Below are 22773 nucleotides of genomic sequence, written 5' to 3'. Positions count from 1 at the left end.
CAAGCAAACGCTTCGATCTCGAAACGATCGCCGGCCTTCGTCGCTTCTGCCTGCTACAGCGTTTCTATCCGCGCGGCCCATTCCGTTTCGCTCAAACGCGACGAAAGTGAACGAGATCGCGCGCGAACGGATCGGATCGGATCCGTTCGCGCGCGTGGTCCTTCCTCGCTCCTTCTTTTTAAGTTCTCTCACGGCAATCTCCGCGACTCTATCGCGCTTCAATGCTCCGATCCTGACGAGCGCGACTCGGGCACGACCCTTCGCGGCTCCGCGTCCCCCGGGCGCTCGCTTCGCCGTGCCGTGTTCGTTACCGTACGTGTGATCACGCACGACTGGTGCAATAGTTGGTAATCGCCTCGTGGTAATTCGTGCAATAGAGATCAAGCAGGTGCGACCTCCGATGCTGAGGAAACGCTAGACCGGCTCGGTCGAGTCGCCTGATTTGACCGACGTCAACCTCGCCGAGCGAATACTTAACTTTCCTCTCTACGACGTTGATATATTGTTATATTATTACTATATATAGATAATATCGAGATATATATGTATGTTATATAAATATAGGAAAGGAAACTGTAGACAGTCTCCTTCGCGAGTAACTTGTCTATCGCTAATCAAGTCCGGGCCCAATGCCCGGTTCGTTTGAGCTTGCACCGCGCGCTGATAATTGCAATCGAGTTGTCTCTACTCGTTGCGTGTAACGCGTTGTGCCGCTATCCAAATGCATCCGTAAGCAACGGAGGTACCTGACTGGGCGATCTCGAGATGAGCCTCCTCTTATTATATATAGATATAATAGAAAGAATTGTGTATATGTATACATATACATATATATATACACACCCACAAGCGCACACACCTATAAATTACAATTATCTGTAACATTGTAAGATTATTATTAATTGTCTACCAGCCGAAGAAACGCCGTGCCGCGACCATCTGGGACGCGGCACGGGGAGTCCGTGCGCGGAGCCGTTTCGCTGAATACGTAAAGTCGCGTCGACGCCACATCGAGTGTGGCACCGCCCAATTTCTTCGTCGATCGTAGTTGTCGGACGTAGAAAGAATCTCCCAATGCCAATGTTCGTTTCGGCGGTCCGAGAAAAACGACTGCGACGAATAGTAAACCTGATATTTAATTATGTTATCTTGACGATATTAATATTAATATATTCGATATTGTTTTGACGCGCCACCGTTGTTCCTTGTGCCGGCGGCACACTTGTCCCACACATCCCCTGGGCGCGAGCGACTCCCTCGTTCGCGTCGAAACGGTCGTCTCCCTAAAAGCGAGATAGAGGGTTGCGACCAGAGATTATTCGACGTTCGGATCCGCTTATTTATCCACTTTATTTCTGCGCGACATGTACACGTAAGGCAGCCTTGTGAACATCAAATCCCACTCGCGCAAGTACCTATGAGAGAGCACGCGGCACGACAATTAAGCTCATTAAAATCTTAACGAGCGTTACGTTGCAAATATTTAAATATATACTGCGGACGAGTGCCTTCGCGGTCTGCTAATAGGTACGTGTCTCTCACGCATACATATACCATATATCCCTTCTCTCGCAAGAATCCCGTGGATTCTTCAGGCGGTCTTTACATTAGCGAAAACTTTACTTAGAGTCCTACTTATCGCGCCGCCTCGTAAAAAGGCGATTATATCGGTCGCGCTAAGTCTACTAGTGTATGGACGGATACTTTACTAAAGGCAGGCATATAAAACATGTTTTTTTTTCTCGGTAAGAACAAGATCGGTGAGATCACCTTGCTTAATAGAAACGGTAAGTCTATCTTAACGTAAGAACGTACGCACGGGTTATTCGATAAACAGCGCGTACTCTTATTTACAGCTCAGTTTCGTAATGCGGGGATACCCTTTCGAGGAAATTTATCTATTACTCTATTAATACTCGCGAGAATTATGATACGACGTTGGACACGCTTGGCAGTGTAGTACCGTGCATCTGCAACAGATTTGCCAAATCTGGTAACTCCAACTTCTTGATGTCGTTAGCACGAGATGTAAAATTAAGAAAAAAAAATCTCTTGTACGTTTCTCTCCGCGTTCTTAAATTATAACAAGAGGAAACCTTGATCGATTCGGCGTACGCTCATCAAAGAACAACGGGGCGTACAATACTAATTACGGGTATGAGGTCTGCTTTTATTCTCACAGCTTGGTCGCAAGGTCAACAATGAATTAGTCAATTAATCTTTTGCGCTTATATCGTTAAAATTAATATATACCCCCCCCCCCTCGCTCGTCCGATTTCGGACGATATTTATCGTCGAACAGTATTCGTAACGTTATATAGCTCTAAATCTTTCGTCTATAACAAAAGAATTTTTAACGTCTCAACCTTTTATAAATATCAAAAGAATTTTTAACATCTAAATTTTGATAAAATTCGTAAATACTCATTGTACCGTAAAAAAGCTTAACAATCGACAATCGACTTACAAAATTATCTACGAGCTTCGTCTCCGGCGAATTGGAGATTCACGCTCGCGTCACTCGACCAACGACGGTGTCGTTATTAACAGTCTATCAAATTAGCGGTATTAGAAACCACTTGCGGACGTAATTGGGATTAAGTAACGCGTCGTTTGTAACACAAGCAGTCATCCTCTTTGAAACACCTGGCGAACGTGTGACGCAACAGGTACGCGCGTCAACTTCCGAGAGTCGTTAACGAGAGAGATCGAATATTGAGATCTCTACGACGTCGTGTGAGGAGAAAACACGCGGTCCATCTCAACCATATGTGTGTACGCCGAACTACTAGCGTCTTAATATTAAAAAATCTAACAGTGAACACACGTTAAATTCCTGACATTGTACAGATAATGAACATCCGCCGAGTACGAGGGGTGCGGGATGCGATTCCCGTCGAAAATCTTGCACAGACCTCGTCTGTATGCCCTCACCCCAGGCGCAGATTCGATGAATTCGTCCAAGACTCGCATACTTGATTACTTGTCAATGCGGTGTGTTATAAATAATTATTGCAACGCGTTATCTATCGGTTTGTAATTGAACGCGGAGTCTTTCATCGACGTGAATCTTCTTCGTCAGTTTCAACTTCGGTTAACAACGAGTCAGCGTTGTCCGTATCTTTGCCTCATCCCCGAGCATCTCAACCGGGGCCTTCCTGTGCACCTGTCTTCCAATATCCAGTTCGCAATTACTGGAAATGGCACGAGTCGCTTAAAACGGTAGCATATTGTTACGAACGATTGAAAATCTCTTGTGCGGTAGAGCTGGCAGTGCTCGTCGCTAGAAGACGTTTTGGCACGCGCCTCAGTTGCGCCCGATTGTAAACAACGCCAGTCCAAGGATCACCAGCGTCCTCGGAGAACTACATCGCCGTTTCCAACGGCTGACTCTTGCTCCGCGCGGTCGCTGACAACTGCGTGAGTTCGGTAGGCTCGTTGACTAGGAACGCGTCCAGGTTGGTCTCGAGCAGGGCTTCGCTCTTCGAGCGTAGCGGCTTCTCCTCGCCTGTATCAAAGTTGGTCTCGAGCAGCGCCTCGCTCCTGGGTCTACTCTCGGCCTCGTAGTGGTACGGATGCGGCGGTACTGGCGGCTGAAAGTCCGGCGCGTACTCCGGCACCGGCTCGGACGCCTGACTCGGCGTTAACGTGGCCGTGTCGTAGGCGCGCCTCGAGTCGTAATCCACGGGATCGTAAGCGGCCGACGAGGCCTCGATGTCGCGCTTCAATTCGCTCATCGAGTCGGTGAGCGCGAGACTGGAGTGCAACGGCAGCGTGGACGCGTTGTTAAAGTACGAGCTCCCGTTGTTGGGATACGCCGTGGGACCCTCCTCGACCGAGGGCGACTGCACGTTCGGCGACCAGTTAGAAGCGGCAGCAGTGGCAGCGGCGGCGGTGGCGACGTTACCGTTCCTCGCCGCAAAAGTGGAGTGATTGCGGAAGCCCTCGTTGCGATACGCCAGATCAAAGACCGGATTGTCGACGCTCTGCGCCACGCCGTACTTCTGCGCCGTGTTCTTGAAGTCGCTCGTGCTCGGCGAGTATCGCGGATTGTGGGCCTCGTACACGTCGTAACTCTGATTGTCCTCTATCGAGGAGTTCAGTTGCGACTTGTCCATCGAGTCCAGGCTACCGCCGTTTAACATGCGCTTGTAATTTGAATTCAGCGTATCCGTGGAATGTTTGGTCTGAAACGCGTGAAAAAGAATATTATTCAGAAGCCTCTCGTACTAATTTCTTTTAACTTCTTAAAAGATCATTAAACTCTTCAATTGATTTTTACGTTTCAAGTCTTTCGCACGGCTTTCATTTTTATTGTATGTTAACTCTGAAAACCACCTGCAGTCATTCGCTCGATTGTCGCATGATCTATATTTACCGCGATAGGTTTTCGCCGATAAGCAAGCTCCGTGAAGCCGGACGTGGAGCCGACCGATCGCAAGGAATGTAGAGATTGCCTGATGGAATTACGTCGCTCCAGTCTCTCGAGCTTACGCTTCTTCGACTTGGACGCCCACAAAGCGATAGCCGCGGTCAGCAACGCCAGCGCGACACCGACGGCTCCCAAAACACCCACCGCCACGATATCTTTCCTCCACGATAGAGGATCGATGTTCACTCTGGGATCTGTCAAAAACCGGAGCATTAAAAAAATGTTTTCTCCCTTATATACTTCTTTCTATCTTTTTATCCTTTGTTATTGTGTTCTGCTTTACGTACCGATCTCGCAGATGAACGAATTGGGTTGCGCGCAATGATCAATCTCGATGGTCTGATACGTGAACACCGTGCACTGATCCACGCGTTCCAATTGTTGCACCCACACACGCTCCGAATAATCGAATCGTTCCTGTTGCTTGCGTGCGAATTTCCAGAGTTCCAGATAATCTCCCATGATAAACGGCATCGACGCGTTCGCCGACTGCACGAGAGAAAGAGAGACAAGTTTAACAATACGAAATAAAACAGCGTATGGGACTAAATACGCACATTAATATGCATTTAAATTAATTAGACGATTAAAGTTAATCTGCGTTGGTAGAAATGAAGAGAAGGGATTAAATATCATACGTCTGGATGGGGATAACTCACTCTGCAAAAGTCTCGCGCGCTGTAGAAGTCCATCGGTGCGCCGATCAATATGTAACATGTGTCGCCGACGAGGTCCCAGCCAGGTGGACACTTATCGCCGCTTAATACCGACTTATTGTTCATGTGGAAGGGTTGATAATCCACCTGCAAGAGTTCAGGCGAATCTCCGCGGTCTCTGATACGTCCGGCCACCGCCAGAGTTTCGTTGTAGCCCCACCAGTTGTACCGCGCGTCCACGTGGGATCTCCACATTTCCAGTTGTCTAGATGAACGATTCGTTTATCAGCGTTGAAGTCTTTAAATAATCGTCTTGCATTTCCTACATTTGAATCAAACTTTACTTGGACTTACTGAGTTCTGTTCGTCGTGAGCATCTCGTAATCGTTGTCGGGATTAAAGAACACGTTGTCGACGTATTGCTGGCCGGGTGTACCGGCAATGATAGTGCTACGGCCTTCACGATCGACTGCGTAGTTTCTAAGAAAAAGTTGTGAACATTTTATTACTTCCGCTTGGAGATGACTTTCTCTACAAATAGCTTCCGCGTGTGGCGATAAAGAAGTATGAAGCAGGAAGGTATAAAAAGAATTGAAAGATAAGTGACTCACTTGTAAAAGCCGTTGTGAGAAGTGCTTTGGTAGATTGGTAAGCGGACTTTCTCGAATCCCGAGACCTCCAGTAGATGCATGCCGAGGTTCCCATGCAGGTAATTGAGCGTCATGTTGCTGACCACTTGCTTCAAAATAATGTTGTTGTCGTAGGGAGCGTTGTTCTTGGTGAAGTAATTCCTGAATATGGTCACCTCTTGGTAGGGACTGCTCTGACGGCCCTCGATGTACCTGAAGAACCGCGGTGTCACTACTCGATTTTAAACGAGTTTATCAACGCTACACTTACAGCGCGGGTTTGTTGAAGTTTTCCGTGAAGAGATTGTTGTGAATCCATCCCTTGAGGGACGTCGCCGAGCCTCTCGAGTCCGCGCGGACGGAAAGACCGCCCTGATTCCGCTGCACCAAGTTGTTCTGCAATGAAACATGAATTTCAAACGATTAGAAATCTCGCGACGCTTTGAGAAACGTTGGGAGAACAAGTTGAGCGTATCACGCTGCACTTACTCTGAAATAGAGCGACTGCGTGTTCTGGACATCGAACCACAGCGCAGATTTACAGGTGGAGAAGTTACCGTACAGCTTCTCGCAATTGTTGACAAACTGATTACGCTCGAGCGTCATTATGGCGTTCACTTCGCCGGCGCTCGCATACTTTACGGCTCCTTCGCGGCAGTTGGATATCACGGAGTAGGAAACGTTGTGCTGTACGTCGCGATCTGCCAATTACAAGAGTGAACGAGTGACGAGCGGAATGCGTGAAACGGACAATAAGAAAGCGTTACGCTCTTTCGCCGATAAAACGAGATTAAGATTACGTACTGAAACCAATGGCGGATATCGGGAGAGTCACGATTTCCGCGATAAATCCGTGCACGCTGCTGGCGCCGTTGGCGAATAATCGAATACTAATGCTGGGATTCTGGGTTCTGAACAACTTTTTCTCGTCCGGAGTATTAACTACCAGATGGCCAATCTCCTTGGTGGTGATATTGTAAATGTCCCCGTCGTATAGAGTTATGCCATCGGCGCGGCCCGGCTTGCCGGTAGAGTTGTAAAGATTAAACTGCAAGAGCCTGCAAAATCGAGATGTTCGCCTATTAGCTTTCATGAAATTCCTCGCGGAAAGCAAAAAAAGACCGTCGCGTACCTGAACCCGAAAGGTTTCGCTCTGTAAGCGCTGCGGAAGATCTTCACGCAATTGACAGGATAATTATCGTATTTGTAGTACACGAGCACGCGCTCCTCGATCGTGATTTCTTTCGTAGTGTCACATATGTCGACCATGCTGAATAAATGATAAGGAATATTAAGATCCTTAATAGGCGTGAACGAGCTCTCGTCCGCCTCGCGGCCTTCTCCCGTCAAGGACAGTACGTTCACGCCGTTGCCGAGGACGTTGTCGATCGTGTTGAATAACAATTCCACCTGTAATATACATAAACACGCGTGCGTTTTGAACAAACGATAGAATTAATTAGTGTTTTGTCGCATACAAATGTGTGCCGCATACCGTGTGCGTCGGAGATACGACATTGATGCCGTGATAAGCGCTGCGAGCTATGTTTACGTGCACCACCGCCGGAGACTTCATGATCGACTGTACAGCAGACGATTTCTCGAAGTGTAAAATCCCAGCGCCGGTTATATTGATGAATCTCAAAACCGATTCGACGCGCTTGACCGTCTCGTGGGTCACGACGTCGTGGATGCGATGCTCGTACAGATGATGTTCGAACTCGCTATTCGCGATACGTATCCCGCCCCAGTAATCGTGCGCGTCGTCCAAGTTTCGCTTGCCGCAATGCAGGAAGATGAACTGCCCGTCCCACGGGCACTCGTGACGATGACCGAACAGCTGACCGTTCAATCTGATCTGGCAGTCCTCGAGACTCTGCTCTTTCCCGAAACACTGTAAAACGTTTGACGTTTATAGAGAACTCGCTGATTTTCCAGAGCGAATCGAAAGCGAGGCGAAGTTAATCCGCACCTGCAGTGGCTCGGGCCAGGACCAGACGCGCGTCAGCGATCCAGGATGTAGCTCGTACCTACGATCGTACGACACGTAGACGTTGAGAGTGTCGTAGCCAAGTTGTCGACACGCCACTTGAGCGTTGCGCTCGGTGAATCGATCGTCGCACAAGGGAATCCACTGAAGTGTCGTCTTGTTGAAGTACTCTATGAATCCTGTTACGAAAAACACCCAGCTAAATATATAAACATGTGATAACGTAATATAAAAATCTATCTAGAGAATCATTATACTAATAAATTTTTATTTCTAGATAAAAATTTATCTAGAGAAGCGCGGTGAGTGAGATGAGAAAATTGAAAATGTACTGATAAGCGACTGGACTCTTCGGGAATGATCTTTTCCCTTTTCGACCTACCTTCGTTGTGCGACACGGAGCAACGTCCGTCCTTGCACAGGCGGATCGTCTCGTCCGGCATTGACATGAGATTGGCGGAAGTCCTCGTCGGCGTCAATTTGGAGAACGTAGAGTTCGCGCTCGCGTCGACTCGTCTCATCGGTCTCATTATTATCTCGTGGCCGGGCACGCCGACGGCTTTCAACGTTCCCAGAACCAAAATGCCGACGTTGGGAGCGAACTCCATTACAACGTCGGAATGGATGTGCAAGGTAGCTTCCGGCATGACCGTGATGTCGGAATGCACGAGATAGGGCTCGGGTCTCGCGTGCAGCGATAGACTGTCCACTATGCGACCGCCCAGATTGTTGAGGTCGATCTCCCGATTTATGTGCCACGACGCAGAGATGGACGCGTCGAATGAGTCGGTCATCAGGTACGGCCGATAGTTGGCTACGGCGTGATCGTTCCAGTCGTCAAAGTCGAAGATTCTCAATCTGCGAAAGAACAAGTTTAGACGAGTTTAGAGTTTTAGCATCAAGCACAAATCTGCAGAAAGCACGGATTTACGCAAAATTACCTGATAGAAGTGTCGTTAGCGGTGCCCCACCAATTCTCCATGACGTCCACCTCGTTGTTGATCTTGGCGGTCTTGATACCCGCCAATAATTCGTAATCCAGCGAGTTCTCGCCGAAGAGATTTCTATTGACCCGCACCTTCTGTATGCCGTGAAAGCCGACGACGTAGCTGGGATCATCGAACGTCCGGCGTGGTCCCATACCGACGAGATCGTACGCGTTTCGCTTAATCTCATTGTAGTAGAAGCGCGCGTAAACGTCGCCGAGGATCTCGGACTGGCTGTTCGCCCGGAACTCGACCATGTAGGCGCCGGTGTTACCCTCGATATGGTTGTTATCTATTCGGATCCTCTTCTCCATTCCACGTATAGATATCAGGCCGGTCTTGCAACGATTGCTGTCGAAACGATTGTGGGATATGTTAAGGTGCGCGAAATGTCCGTCCACCACGAAGCCGAACTGTTCGTTGTTACGCCAGGTGTTGTTCCCGAAGTACAGGGAGTGCGTGAAGTTCTCGTTGTACTGCCAGACGTCCGGTAGCAACACCTCGAATCCACCGCCGTGATTTCGCTCAATCGTGCTGTCCTGCATTATCCAATGGAAGAGGTTGTTGGAGTGCCTCGCGTCGCGGCTGAACTGATGTATCCCTTTACCGTTGTCCGTGATCAAGCTATTGTTCACGTGTATCGAGATCTCGGACAGATTGGACTGGAAGATGTTCCAGTGAGGCGAATACACGTAAACGGCCTCCTCGCGATTGTGCGATATCTCACATCCAACCAGCTGAATAGTCTCGTTAGCCTTCCGTAGAAAATGATCACCGATCTCGTTCAGGTACCGATTGTAGTAGGACGCGAGTATGCCCTTCTGGTTGCTCTTGATCCTCGTCTTCGTGACAATTAGCGAAGGAATTGGGCCGCTCACTATTTTGTTATGAATATTCTGCAAACGCAACCGTAAAAATCAATATCATATCTCTGCATCTGTGAAGTGTAATATTTACGCTTGAAATATACCTGAATTGGAGCCAAGAGCGACGTGAGAACTATGACTGCTCCACCGTACGCATTCTCGCCGCTGTCGTATTCCAAAATTACTATGAAGGAACTGGACGACACAGGGAAAACGCTCAGGTCCCGTTTTACATGCCAAATCGTTTGATTCTTGTCGAAACGTTGCGAGTCATGCAGTATAATCTGTTCTGTGCTTCGATTATCTATCGGATTCAACAGTTGAATACCAATGACGTAGCCTGGTGTGCACTGTAATAAGTTCAAAGTTAGCCTGATTGCGACAACAAAATATTGTACATGTCGCGGGAGGGAAAAGAATTCACCTTAATGTCGATGGTACGCCGGACGGGTTTGCCGGTTACTCTAGTCGTTATGACGTATTTGGTCTCCCCGTTAGCGAGCTCGATGTTCTCCCTCGTTTCCGGCAAGATTATCGGATTGTACGGCGAGTCGATCGTGGAGTCCGGCGCGCGCAGGAACCATCCCGCGAATTCTCTCTGCTGCACGGCCGAGAGAGCGGGATTGTGCCTTATTCCCGCGACCTTGTTGCTCTCGATTCGCGAGTTGATGATCCGCATGCCCAGCTGCTTGAAGCTGATGCCGTTCCCGCCGTTTTGCGAGAAGTCGCTGTTCATCACGGTGTTTATCGCATCCGCCGAATATATGTCCGAGTACAGAACTCCCAAGCCGTCTTGCAGATTGTTGAGCACCTTGACACCGTCCAACGAGTGCCGGGCAAAATCGATTTGCAAAGCTGCCGCAGAAGATAACGTTATTTGTAACGTGATGCTTGGCCCAGCAATTATTAATGAAAATCTCGGGATTACCTGGCTTGAACGAATTTGTTTTGTAATCCAGCAGGCCCGCCTTTTCGATCGTCACGTACTGCAGGTCGCTTCTTTGAGCGAGTGGTCCCAGTCTGAGACCCGCCCACGCCACCTCCAAACACCTGACACCAACGTCGTTCGCGTGAGTGCACGAGTTCTCGAAGTCCTGCTCCCTTTGCGCCCGACATTGAGTTATATCGTTGTCGTATTCGGTACACCGCACGTTGCTGAGGAGTATGTCCTCGTTGATCCCCGCGTTCGGAATGTGCGATCGCTCCATATTCCAATTCTCGAAGTCGAGAATGAAGCCCAATTGATGGCATACGAGCGCTGCATCCAGAATCGTCCATCCGTAGTTGCACACAGTGCCCCATTTATTTCCAATTTTTACCTTTCAAAATAAGAGAATAATTACAAATTCGCGATTCTCTTTTGTTTCAGAAGAAAAGAGTCGATTAATTTTCTTTTTCAAACTAGTAAGTGAGTCTCGTTCTTTGTAATGTAATTGTTAAGTTAGCTTTATGTATACAAACGTTTAGAAAATTGAAAATAATTGAATTACCTGCAGTCTCCCCTCGAGATTCGTTTTTCCACCGAGAAGCCTCACCGGCACGGATTCTGTCTCGTCGACCTGAACCGTTTCCTCATCCGCGAGGGTATCGTTATTTGGTAACACAACGAGCTCCTCTTTGAGGGTGAACAAGATATCGCTGGGCTTCTTGCCACGCGCGTCAAATTTACCGGCGACCATCATTCCCACGGCCGGTGGGAAGCGTAACGTAACGCCCGGTTGCAATGTCAGCTTGCCGCCCGGTCGCACATTGATATCACGCTCGACAATGTACTCTCCGGCTCTCAACTCCTCCTGGCCGTCAACCTCGCCCCCAACTAGATTCGTACCAGGCGTGACAAACTGCGGTACGAACGTCGGGTTCGGTATGATGGTATTCGCGCCCGGATTGCTGCTATGCAGCAAGTAAGGCAAATACTCGATTTTGGCAAGATTGTATCTGTCTTTCCTGAGCAACAAAAATTACAATTACATGCCGTTGTTGCTATCGCGACAATTGAAAAATGTTAAAGCGATGAGACGTACCTGTGGAATAATCGTTCGAATATCCTCTTCTCTTCGGCGGAGCCTAGCCAGTTGTACGTGCAATTGATAACTTTACTCTGATCTTCCAGGTGGGAGCCGATCTCGTAGGGCGACTCGGGATTGTGTAAGATATTGCGGAAAACTTCGACGTTGCCCGAAGACACGACGACGACGGCGGCTACTCTGGAGCGTGGTATCAGTTTGACATTCAGCATGTCGCCGTTGTCGAACAGCTCGCGGACGCGATTTTCTCGCAGGAAGTTTCTCGTGAACAGTAACTTTTGCGCGTCGTTGTAAGGCGATAAACCAATGTTGGCTACGAAGGGGCCGCGGTTGTTATAAAATTCGTTATATCGTATCACGACCTGCGCAGGCAGGACGTTAAACTCTTCGTAGAGCGGATTTTTTATCAGAATCGCGCCGGCCGCTTGATCCCTGAAATGATTGTACTCTATAATAGCATCGAGATTGAGCGCCGGGCTCATCCTGATCGCTAATTTCGCATTTCTTATGAACGAGTTGTGCCCGATCTGCACTCTCATTAATCCATTGTCCTTCCTCCAACTGGATTCCACTTGCAATACTGTCTCGAGGCTCGTGTTGAACCCGTTGCCAGTTATATTCACGTACGAGTTGCCGGTTGAATTACCAATCTATCCGAGAAGATGCCGAAGTTAATTCACGTACCGTACGTAGGAATGTTATAATAATTAGCTACATAATCGCAATTGTGTGATGACAATCCATATTTGCGCTTACCAAGACGCCGATGTCCTTATTGCGAAATATCTGCGAGTACTCGATCACAGTTGATTGATTGAAGTGCACGTATTCGGTGGCGAGGCTATCGTTCAACCATACCGCGAAGCCGTAACCGCTGTTGGACGATATACTGCTGCGCGACACGTTGCGATTGCCGCCCGTAACGGTGATGTTGACGCCGTCCCCTTGGTTAAACGAAATACGGCTGTCGGTGATGTTGACGTCCATCGCGCCACCCAGCACGTGCACGCCCGCCACGTGATCGTTATTCGATACCGAGGTCTCGTGAATGTGCAAGGCGGACCTTAGCTTCTCCACGACGATACCACGGCCGCTGTTGCCTGTTATCGTACTGCCGGTCACGTTCAGATCGTACGTTTTCTCTGCAAAAAGAGAAGAACGTTAAATGCCTTTCGTCAACTTAACTTAAGAGAAAGATTCACGTTACGCCGGGTAGCGCGTAAATTCTCGTTGGACTTACTGTAGCCCGACGACACTCGCACGAACACGATCGTGTCCGTTTTGGGCTCGGCTGTGAATTTCACGAAGAGGTTCTGTCGCGTTGAAGTCACGCTCTGCGGTAACGTCCCATTTCTGACTTTGACGCTGGCCAAGAGTCTGTCCGCCCCGCTTATACCGTCGTGCACCTCTATGACGGCGCTGTCGTTCCTGTCGGTTTTCATTTGCAGAAAGTGCACCGTCAGGACGTGGCCCGGCCTCGTGAAGACGTGCTAAATAATGTTATTGCCGTTAATAACGTTCTTGCCTCGTTGAAATTTCGTATAAAGCATTTCTTTCGCTGTTCATCTCTCTAAAGTCTTTTGGAGTGAAAATAGAACCATGGAATAAAATTCTACTCTATTAGAGTGAATGTTTACTCCAACAGAGCGAACATTTCACTCCACGGTTCTATTTTCACTCCCAAAATCTTTAGAGAGATGAACATCGTCAACTCACTTGTGGACACTGTTTTACGTTGGGCGCGTATTTATTCTGCTCCATAGATATAGTGACGGGGAAGGTCTGACTGGCCGTTGTGGGGAAGGTGCACAAATCGTACACGTCGTTACGATCCAGCTTCTCGTCCGGCCGCTCGTCCGCGTGCACGTACTTGATGCCGTCCGCGCCGTTCTCGAACACCGTGCAGTTGTTGATGTGCGCCATACCGGACGAGCTGTTTACGTAAATCCCATATCCTGAAATAAATAAGTAGTTCACAGTAAGCACAGTACAAATCATATTATTCTACGCGGTATTTATCAATAGAATATTGGAATGTAGCAGACGAGAAGCGCAGAACGATGGAATTGCATCTTGCCTCTGTTATATTGCACGGTACAATTATTTATTATGACCGGCGCGTTCGACGTGGTGACGTTAATGCCCGTGAGAGCGGAGTGGAGAACAGAAATCGACTCCATTATCGGCGGCACGCCCTCCACATGAATCGCCGATGTTACATTGTACTCTCTCCCCGTCCCAGCGTATCTGTTCGCAGGATCAAAACAGTTTTACTTTAGAAATGACCGATTGATGTCTCTTTGGCCCAGATTCTGACTCCTCTTTTATCGATAAAAGTGCCTGTAAAAGATCTTTTCAACCAATAAGGATCCTTCAAAGCTAATTTTAGTGACACTTTTATCGATGGAAGAGGATTCAGACTACGGACCTTTGAGGATACTCACTCGATCACCGTGTTTCGCAGAATGGACCGCGATCGACGCACGTAAAGCGTGTTCTGTTGAATGAGCGATTTGTAGTACACCGCGTTCTCGAATCGTATCCCTCGCCAATGCTTGATCGCCTTGGTCGTACCGTCGTGGAGCGGCAGGCAAGAAATGCCCAGGTCTGGATGATAATCTGTAAGATGTTACATCGGATAGATCAGTCGGGTGTTGCCAGTAATTGACTCGCAATACATGCGATCGAACTTAACCGCAGTCACACACACAACAACGAAAAGTATTATACAAATTAAATTATGTATCGTAATTTTTTTACAATAAGATTCTTTTTCTGTTAAAATTTACCCCGAAAATCATGTAATCGTAGGACCACATGGCATTTTGAAGAATTTTATGAGTTTTTTTGAAATTTTACCGTACATTCTGCTAGTAACCCAGTCAGAAATGACTCGTCGATCGACGTTGATTCGACATCGTTTCGACGTCGATCGACAAGACGTTTCTGAGTGGGAAAATGTATAATAAAATTTCAGAAAACTCTCATAAAATTCTTCGAAGTGTCATGTTGTCCCATGATTTTCGGGATAAATTTGAAGAAAACGTTCTCTCCGTGTACAAACGCGACATACATACAGAAGGATTCCGGAGAAATCTGCAAACACACTCACCGCAGACACCGGCGCCCAGTTCTCTCTCCGACCAACGTTCGCAGGTCGTCAGCGAGGGCTCGGTGCCGCGGCAGCCTGGCTCCTCGTAGAGAAGACGCGGCTTGGAGGGCCATTGTCTGTCGACCCACGACCACCACTGTCCGCCCTGATAACCGAGCTGCCGGCACGCTGTCTCCAGATCCGCGCGGGTCCAACTGCAACGAGAGAGATTCTACGTGAAACAATCTGCGCCGGCATATCTCCATTGTTGTCGGTTACGTTCGCTGGCCACGTACTTTCGTGAGTTCGTGCAGACGGAACGCCAGGCACCTCGATGAAAGAGCTGCAGCCTTCCCGCTAGCGGACTCGGTCCGTCAACTAGGCGTATCGTGGGCGGCGTTTGCAGAGCTGGCACCTGCGTTTCCACTTCCGCCGCGGTCAGCAGGATCGGCGCGTGTGCTTCGCCCTTTCGACAGAATTAAATATCGTTAGGAAATGCCAAACCAAAGCCCGTGTATCCGTAAATTAAAGTCGCGTTTGAAACGGGATGTTCTCGCAAGGAGGACCGTGACAAAAATAAAACAAACTGACGCAACGCTGCGGACTTAGCGCGTCGCTATGTTAAATACAGCTGGCAATAAAAGCGGAAGGACATCCTGTGATTCAATGATGCACGGAGATTACGGATGCACGATCTTCCAGACTGTTAATTGCTTTCGCTCGATTTAACTCGCACGTTTAACTTCGCAGCACCGAAGGCCGAAAAATTTCATCCGCGCCGAGAGCGGTCGTGCCGAAGGTCTTGGCACCATACGTCGTCCCGAGTCTATAAGAGGATTACCGAGGTCATGGGTCAATCGCGCGAGGGCAAGAACCGCCGGTTGACGCGTGACCTGAAACGCATCGCTTAGAGTATTAGAGGCGGTGCCGCTGCTGAATCACTCGACCGTACGGTGCGCGCGTTGTTCGCATCCCGTTCTTAATTATCCGATTAGCGCTTTCTGCGGACCCCTCTCGACGGCCCTACACACCGGTCGACGCGGCGGAAACGTTGCGGACAAGTGTCCACTTACAGAGATTAGAACAACTGTTCGCTCGCCTTTAAGCGGTTCAGAATGTCGTCTCCATTAGCGATAGCGATCTTCGATAGCAATTCCCAGGTGGTACGAACGACAACTCGTTAGCGGAAACTCTCGCTCCTTACCCTGGTTTTCAACGTCTTTTCACTTTGACTTGCAGTTAGTTCAATTCAAATTTGAAGGAACAAAGCGCTAAGAGCCGTGGCAGGGTGTAAGCGTCTAAATATTTCATATTTTAAATGTATTGCGCAAAATATTACCTCAGCCAGGGTTTAAATTTAAATTTAAAATATGAAATATTTTGACACTAACACCCTGTCACGGCTCTTAGTATTTTGCTCCTTCAAATTTGTGTTTATCACATTTGAGCCATACGAATTTTATTAATTTGTTAGTTTAATTAATCTCTTTGTCTCTTTCTAAGGGGACAGTTAGAAAGAGTCAAGGGGATGCATTAAACTGACAATAAGATCAAAGTTAAACGACGTTGGTGAAAACCAGGATTAATGAATTAAAACACCGATCCTCTCTGATTTCCCTCCGCGAGTGTATTAAGTGAATTTCGTCAAAGCTGCGGATACACGCGCGCGACACTTTCGCGCTCTAATTAAAGAGATAATTTATTTCATGCTATTTTCTAAAAAAAAAAAAAACTTTGATGACTCGACCCTTGAACAGTCCCCTTTCATTAAGTTACTTAAATATCGCGTGTAATAGCGTCTCGGCACTTGGCCTTTCAATTGTTTAAAATATTTTCGTGATTGCAGCGCGCGGTATCTGTAGAAATGATTGAGCGCGCGCGTGCCTCCTTTAAAATTGCTACGTGCGAGCGTAGCAACCCGCAATTAAAATAGCAACAAGATAACGCCTAATAACACTCGTTAGTGGCATTAACGCGTAGGTACGAGTGCCATTTCGCCGATACGTCCACACCAATAATGCAACAATAAAGGCAACGATGCTCGCGTGTCCGCGGCGTTTCCGGTCAACCGGTGTCCTCCGCTCCGCGCGCGAAAGGATCCCTTTCCTGCCCGTACACCCGTCGCTTCGCATTCTTTCGCGATTACATTTACCGGGCCGGAGTAAAGCGCGGTGCTCTTTATTTTCACAAAACCACCTCTAGCTTTGCTATTATTAGACAAAAGCTCGCCGCGAAATAACTGACATTACCGTCGTCCCTTCTCGGGAAGATGCCTAATTAAAGATTATGAAGAAACAGCGCTCCTGGCACTCTTTTATCCTTGCTTTGATCGTTCTCGAAATTAGATTTTACAAAATAATCGCAACAGAGAGTTTCCGAGACAACGGATAATTTAAAGGCCGAACATTTAATATAAAAATCGAAAGATATTTCGTTTTGTATCAATTATCGAACGTCACTTTGACACTTGACGGCATCCAATAAAACTCAGGATATTACCGTTGGCTTTTCAACAACGATTACCTCCGGTTTTCATCACGAAAGTTTGTTTACCAGAAACTCCACGGATGACTCGACTCGCCGGTAAAAATAAAAAGGAAGCGATAAATCGCCGGCAAATAACGACAAGTAGTCCGTAACGCGCACCCAAGCAAAGTAGAGAACATTCGACAGTTATGACGATTATAATCGCGCCGGATGAATGAGTTAAAACCGGGCGAGCGAGAGTGCAAGATTATCGCGAATACGCGAGGGGATTCGTTTTTCTCGAGATGGAATCTCGAGTATTTAAAAGCGCGAGATTACTGTACGCAATAAATCGTACAATCTTTTATAATGCGTTTACAACTCATGGCGAGTTTGTAACTCACTTAATTCACGTTATTCAATCAATTTACCTAACTTCAGCTTTTAGCCAAGAGGTGGACTTGGTTTACAAAAGATTCTAAACTCACTTATACTTGCACTCGTGCATCATTTCTCGCTACGTTGACATACATATCTTTCCTTACTATGACTAGTGTTACTGCCTTTTTTAGTTTGCGCTTATTTGTAGAGAAAAGTCCGCTATTATGAGATAGGATCCTAATATGGGACAGCGTGGTTTCTGTTAAATTAATAGGCAGCCTCGGTTGATTCCACCATGAATTTATTGCCCTTGGTGCGAAATCTGTGCAGCGGAGAATTCATTGTTGGATTGTGTAAATTGCGAAAAAAGATTTGTAATTGAATTTGGGCGTTGAAAACCTGCTATCTGATATTAGAAACCTATCTCATAGTAGAGGACTTTTCTCTTTAACATCATTGCACTTGTACGGGACCATACATTCTATTATTTGTACCTATATTATTGCTATTCTTTCTATTTCGTTTACTTAATTTACTCTTACTTTAATTACTCCAAATTACTCTACGTTATTTAGATTACGCACTTAATAATTGACAGTTTTAACTGGCGACTTTACCGTGCGTAATTTACGTGATAAGGGAAGTCAGAATTGAAGAAGCCGAGCATATCGGGTCTCGTGTTTAAGCCGCAAAACGTTACGGGGCGCGAAACGTGTAATTATGAATCACGTTCTTCCACGTACTCCGCATCGTTCGCTCCTAAGTGATTATGAAACCTGGCTGATAACAAAGTTGGTATGACTCCAATCTCATTATCAGTTAACGGTATCAACGGCGCTATCGATTCTCAACGTAAATGACGATATAACCGAGCCTTCTTGGCCGCTTTACTGCCGATAATAACACCGCCGTGGGACTCGCAACTTGGACTTCTTACGCATAATGTCGAAATTTCGCTGGAATCGCAATTTGCCGGACTTTCCGAGAAAGCAATTTACGCTCCAGCCGATCCCCCTCCCCCCCTCCCTTTCTCATTCTGCCGCGCGCGCGCACGTAGTAACACGTGCACAGTTGCACGCCGCGGTGAGTCATGTCCATTCAACGTTGCAAGTACACACGCCCATCGATATTCTTCGCAGCTGTAAGGATGCTGTCCGCAATTATCCGCGTTGGTATATCTCGCGCATATCCAACAAGAGCCGTGGAATATCTGTATTCTTCCCTGCTAGGTCAATATTCTTGTTACATTGTTAAATATTGGCCAATGCACTTCCAATATAAATCTAATATTATTATTATCGTATAATCTAATTATTGCCGTGCAATATTTACATACGTCTATTCCATGGCCAATAGTGGATTTACGTTGGACAATATCAGCCAACGCATTTCTAATATAATCAACGTTGGACTAACGTTCCGCCAATGTTTAGCCAATGCACTGTGCTCCCGGGCGAGAATTTTCAGTGAGAGATGACGTTTTGATCGATAGTTACATTGTTTATGAAACGTTTTATCGATGGTTACACCGTTTGCAAGTACGTTGCAAACACCTGGTTAATTCTTTACTGACAATAAAACGTTACAAATACTTAGAAAACTATAGTGGAAACGTTCGACGTTGTATCATTAAACGCAATTTGAACACGTGTAACCGTGAACCTGTCGATAAACAACTCCGTGTTAAAATTTCTCACAAACAATTCAATAAACGTTTTAAAACTCAGATAAAACGTTGACTCGACGTTTAAACGAACTTCTTATAAACGTTTAACGTATTATTTTCGCCAGGGGCTACTAGGGATTTAACGCTGGACAGATGCATTGAATGCGAATTTAAATGTACATTTAAAGCACATTGTACGCGCATTGGCGCTCCTTGGGTGGCTCGCCAGTGCAGCGATAGAAAACGAGCCTAAATACGCCAAGTAATATAACGGCAAGCGAAAATGCAAATGCACACACGCGTTCGGAGAATTTACGGAGTTTGGCGTCACGCTCGGTCTTCAAACTCGCGATCGGTCTTGATTCGAGTCGCCGCGTAATTCAATAGAACTCCGATCTTCAGAGGCGTAGCGAGACGTACGCTCGAGAATGACCCCGCTGTGCGAAAACGCACGAGGCATACGAGACCCCGTGGCACCTCGGAGCGCATTAGCAAACAAAAGTAACGGTTGGGAGATCTACTGCTCGCGCACCGCGACGCGGTACCGATCTTCGCGGCGAGCAGGACTGTTCGCACGATGTTTATCGGGATTCACCTGCCAGGCGTAACAATGTACGACGAGGTGCGATTAGCGAAACGCGAGTCGCTCGCCGAGTCCGCCGTGGACCGCACAGTTACCGAATTCGGGAGCTGTGAGAAGTGACTCGTCGACCGACGTCGAGTCGACATTACAGACACCGTCAAGTTGACGTCGATTCGACGTCCGTGCACTTCGACATCGGTCGATGAATCATTTCCCACGTTCGGCGGACTCGGCGAGCGACTCGCGTCCTGCTGATGACGTCGAAAACCGTCGTATCGACTCGACATCGTTTTCTCGCTGGGGTCCTTTCGGGACTGTCGCCCGAGCGCGTCCCTTCGCGGCTCTTCTTCAAGGGTAATCCCGAGAATTCTCCCGAGGAGATTGTTATCCCGATGACGAATCTCCGACTGATTGATATCGCCACGTGTGTTACGGGAGAGACACGTTTGACGCATCGAGCGACGCTCGGCTCGGCGATCTCGACGGACGATCGCCTTTGTTCCCGCCTCGAGAACAAAGCCCGCGACTTTCTCTGGGACGGCGTGCGGCTTACATTTTTTTTTTTTTCAGAGTCCTCGTTGCTGATTTTTACGGATTATTACCTTGGCGGTTACGATCCCGCGGACGGTGATGCCGATCATCGGTCCGAAACGGATCTCCACGCCGGGCTCCACAACGAGCTCGCCATCTCTCTCGACGAACAGGTCCTCCCGCAGCAGATAAGGGCTCTGCGATCTCGTCAGCAGTCTCTGACCTCGGACAATGCGGCCGCCGTGCAGCTCGCGAAGGCCGCTTTTGTTGTTGTTCCAGGTGTCGCCCGTCCAGCTGGTGTTCGTCAACGTAGGCTCCGTGTAGTAAATCGACGACAACGACTGGTCGTACCTGTCGTCCGGCCGGGCCGCGGCCAGGGCGGCCAGGATCGACAGCGAGACGCACAACCGTCGCATTCCTCGGCGCGCGTGTTTTCCACGTCGGAAACGATTATCCGCGTCGCCGGCGAAATCAACTCACTCAACTCACTGGAGGTATCCACCTGCGCCGCGCGGTCCTCCGGCTTTACCGGCAAATCTGAAACGGGAAGAAACGGCACTGTCGAGACGTAACGTTTTCAAGAGGCCTGGACGATCAGGCGCGCAATTGACGTTTTCAGCGAGCTCTCGTCTCACGGCCTCCGGGACGAGCGCGTAAACCAGTCGGGCATTACGCAAACACGCGTGCACGCGCGGCCGGAGATGCACTCGCGCCGACGAGGCCGTTTTCCCGGCGGTGGACGACGAGAATCGCCCGCTTATCGCCGACCGATCCGCGGACGCGTCATCCGCCGAGCCGATCCGATCCGCGTGTTGAGTCAGAGCGTTCCTCCGCCTCGCGCCGCGCAACATCTGATACTTTCACTGGGCACGGGCGAGCTTCGGCGGGCAATTGCAGTCCGTATCGAGAGACGCTTATCGGCTCGTCGCCGCCGCGCACCGTGACCGTCCGGATCGTCTCCCGAGAACAATCGACAACTTTAAACACGGAAAACGCTTCCCGCGGGCGATCGCGAGCGCGACGAGTTTTTCATAGAGAGAGAGAGAGAGTCTCTGAATTCCCGAATAGAAAATTAACGAACTATTTGCAGCGCTGACGTTTCATCGCGATAAGAAAAGAGATCCAAACATTCCTGAGAATATTGAAAAAAAAAACACCAATGCAGATTAACTTTAATCCCGGTTTAACTAACTTTTTGTGTTTTCCAATTTGTGAAACGAGAAGAAGATAAAAAGTAAGTTGAACCGAGATCAAAGTTAATCTGCACTGGTAGAAATGAACGTAAAAGGTGTGTTCTGTAAACGTCAATAATATCATTAGAGGAAAGTCTTTTATTGTGAGATAGACTTCTAATACGAGACGGCAGGTTTGCAACATCACAATTCAATCACAAATCTTGATTCGCAACGATTACACGATCTAACAATGGATTTTCCACAAAACAGATTTCACTCCAGGGGCAATAAATACACGACGAGACCAATAGATGATGCCTAATTTAGCAAAAACCCTGCTATCTCAGAAGCTCATCTCATAATAGGGGACTCTCTATGCGCTTCGCGCAGCTTTTCCGCGGTATATCGTATCCGCCCGTAAACGCGTGACGATGTCGTTAACATTTACGGAACGGGTCCCTGAATCAAGTTTTCGAATGCGGCGCGAATAAATTTGGAGAGTCGATCTCTCTTTAATGAACGTCCGACTCGATCTCACTTTCTTAATGTCGTCATTTTCGGAATCGAATGCTTTGTCTGCCGAGAAACTTGGCAGCTTAAAATCGAACAACGAGCGAGATCTTATCGCGTTCGGTTTATCTCCAGAGCTTAAGGTCCCGAGCAGAGTGGCTGTCTTAGACTCTTGAGACAGCCTTAGGACAATGTTTTATGTATCAAGCCTTTGTCTTGAGGTAGCGCACAATAACTGTCTCACGTCTTAAGAGTACAAGACAGCCATTCTGCACAGGCCCTAAGCTCGCGGAGTCCTCGCCTTTCGATCGCTCGCGACTCAAAAATCGCGGGCCCTCCGACTCGCATTTTTTCACGAGGGAGCGTTCGAAGGGTGACGATCCATGGGAGTTCAAACTCGAATCCCTCGACGGCGCTTCGTGACGATTCCCGATCGCATCGATCCGGCAACGTCGGCCGCACGTTTGGAATTCCCGTCGCATCCCGACCGTTCACAACCGCTCACGGTTGCGTTGCAACCGCTCGTCAACATCGGCGCCCTTCACGCACGTGCGTACGTGTGAATCGAAGCGAAGCGACGCGGAGCCGACGCAACGCCGACGCGACGCGACGCGACGCGACGCGACGCGACGCAACGCACGGCGGTGGAGAGCGCACCTTCGGCGACACTTACCGGACGCGCGGGGTACGTCGCGGGGTTCGAATTCGAGCGTTCACCCCCTCCCGCTCGTTCACGCGCGAGGGACCGCGGCGGCCGTTACTCCGCGCTCCGCTTGGCGACTCC

The 22773-nt window shown here is 48.3% G+C and overlaps 1 protein-coding gene across 1 annotated transcript; it reads right to left on the bottom strand.

The window, feature by feature from the left end:
- Positions 1–1331: 1331 nt before the first annotated feature.
- On the bottom strand, positions 1332–22548 carry LOC105560533. Its single transcript, XM_012009718.1, has 27 exons — positions 20376–22548; positions 14974–15143; positions 14699–14892; positions 14031–14205; positions 13664–13833; positions 13303–13541; positions 12827–13076; positions 12343–12728; positions 11584–12236; positions 11050–11506; positions 10488–10878; positions 9984–10414; positions 9664–9909; positions 8649–9589; positions 8090–8565; positions 7690–7886; positions 7213–7611; positions 6850–7127; positions 6522–6775; positions 6207–6418; positions 5989–6113; positions 5700–5930; positions 5443–5568; positions 5092–5353; positions 4720–4921; positions 4379–4626; positions 1332–4187 (listed from the first exon to the last, which is right to left on the bottom strand). The coding sequence occupies exons 1-27, from the start codon at positions 20718–20720 to the stop codon at positions 3366–3368; spliced, it is 8880 nt and encodes a 2959-aa protein (XP_011865108.1). The 5' UTR covers positions 20721–22548; the 3' UTR covers positions 1332–3365.
- Between the last annotated feature and the right edge of the window lie 225 nt (positions 22549–22773).

The sequence above is a fragment of the Vollenhovia emeryi genome, unplaced genomic scaffold (genome assembly GCF_000949405.1).
Source record: "Vollenhovia emeryi isolate VEMERY1.0 unplaced genomic scaffold, V.emery_V1.0 DF939228.1, whole genome shotgun sequence".
NCBI lineage: Eukaryota > Metazoa > Arthropoda > Insecta > Hymenoptera > Formicidae > Vollenhovia > Vollenhovia emeryi.
The sequence above is the reverse complement of the archived record's forward strand: the minus strand, read 5'-3'. Positions and strand labels throughout refer to the sequence as shown.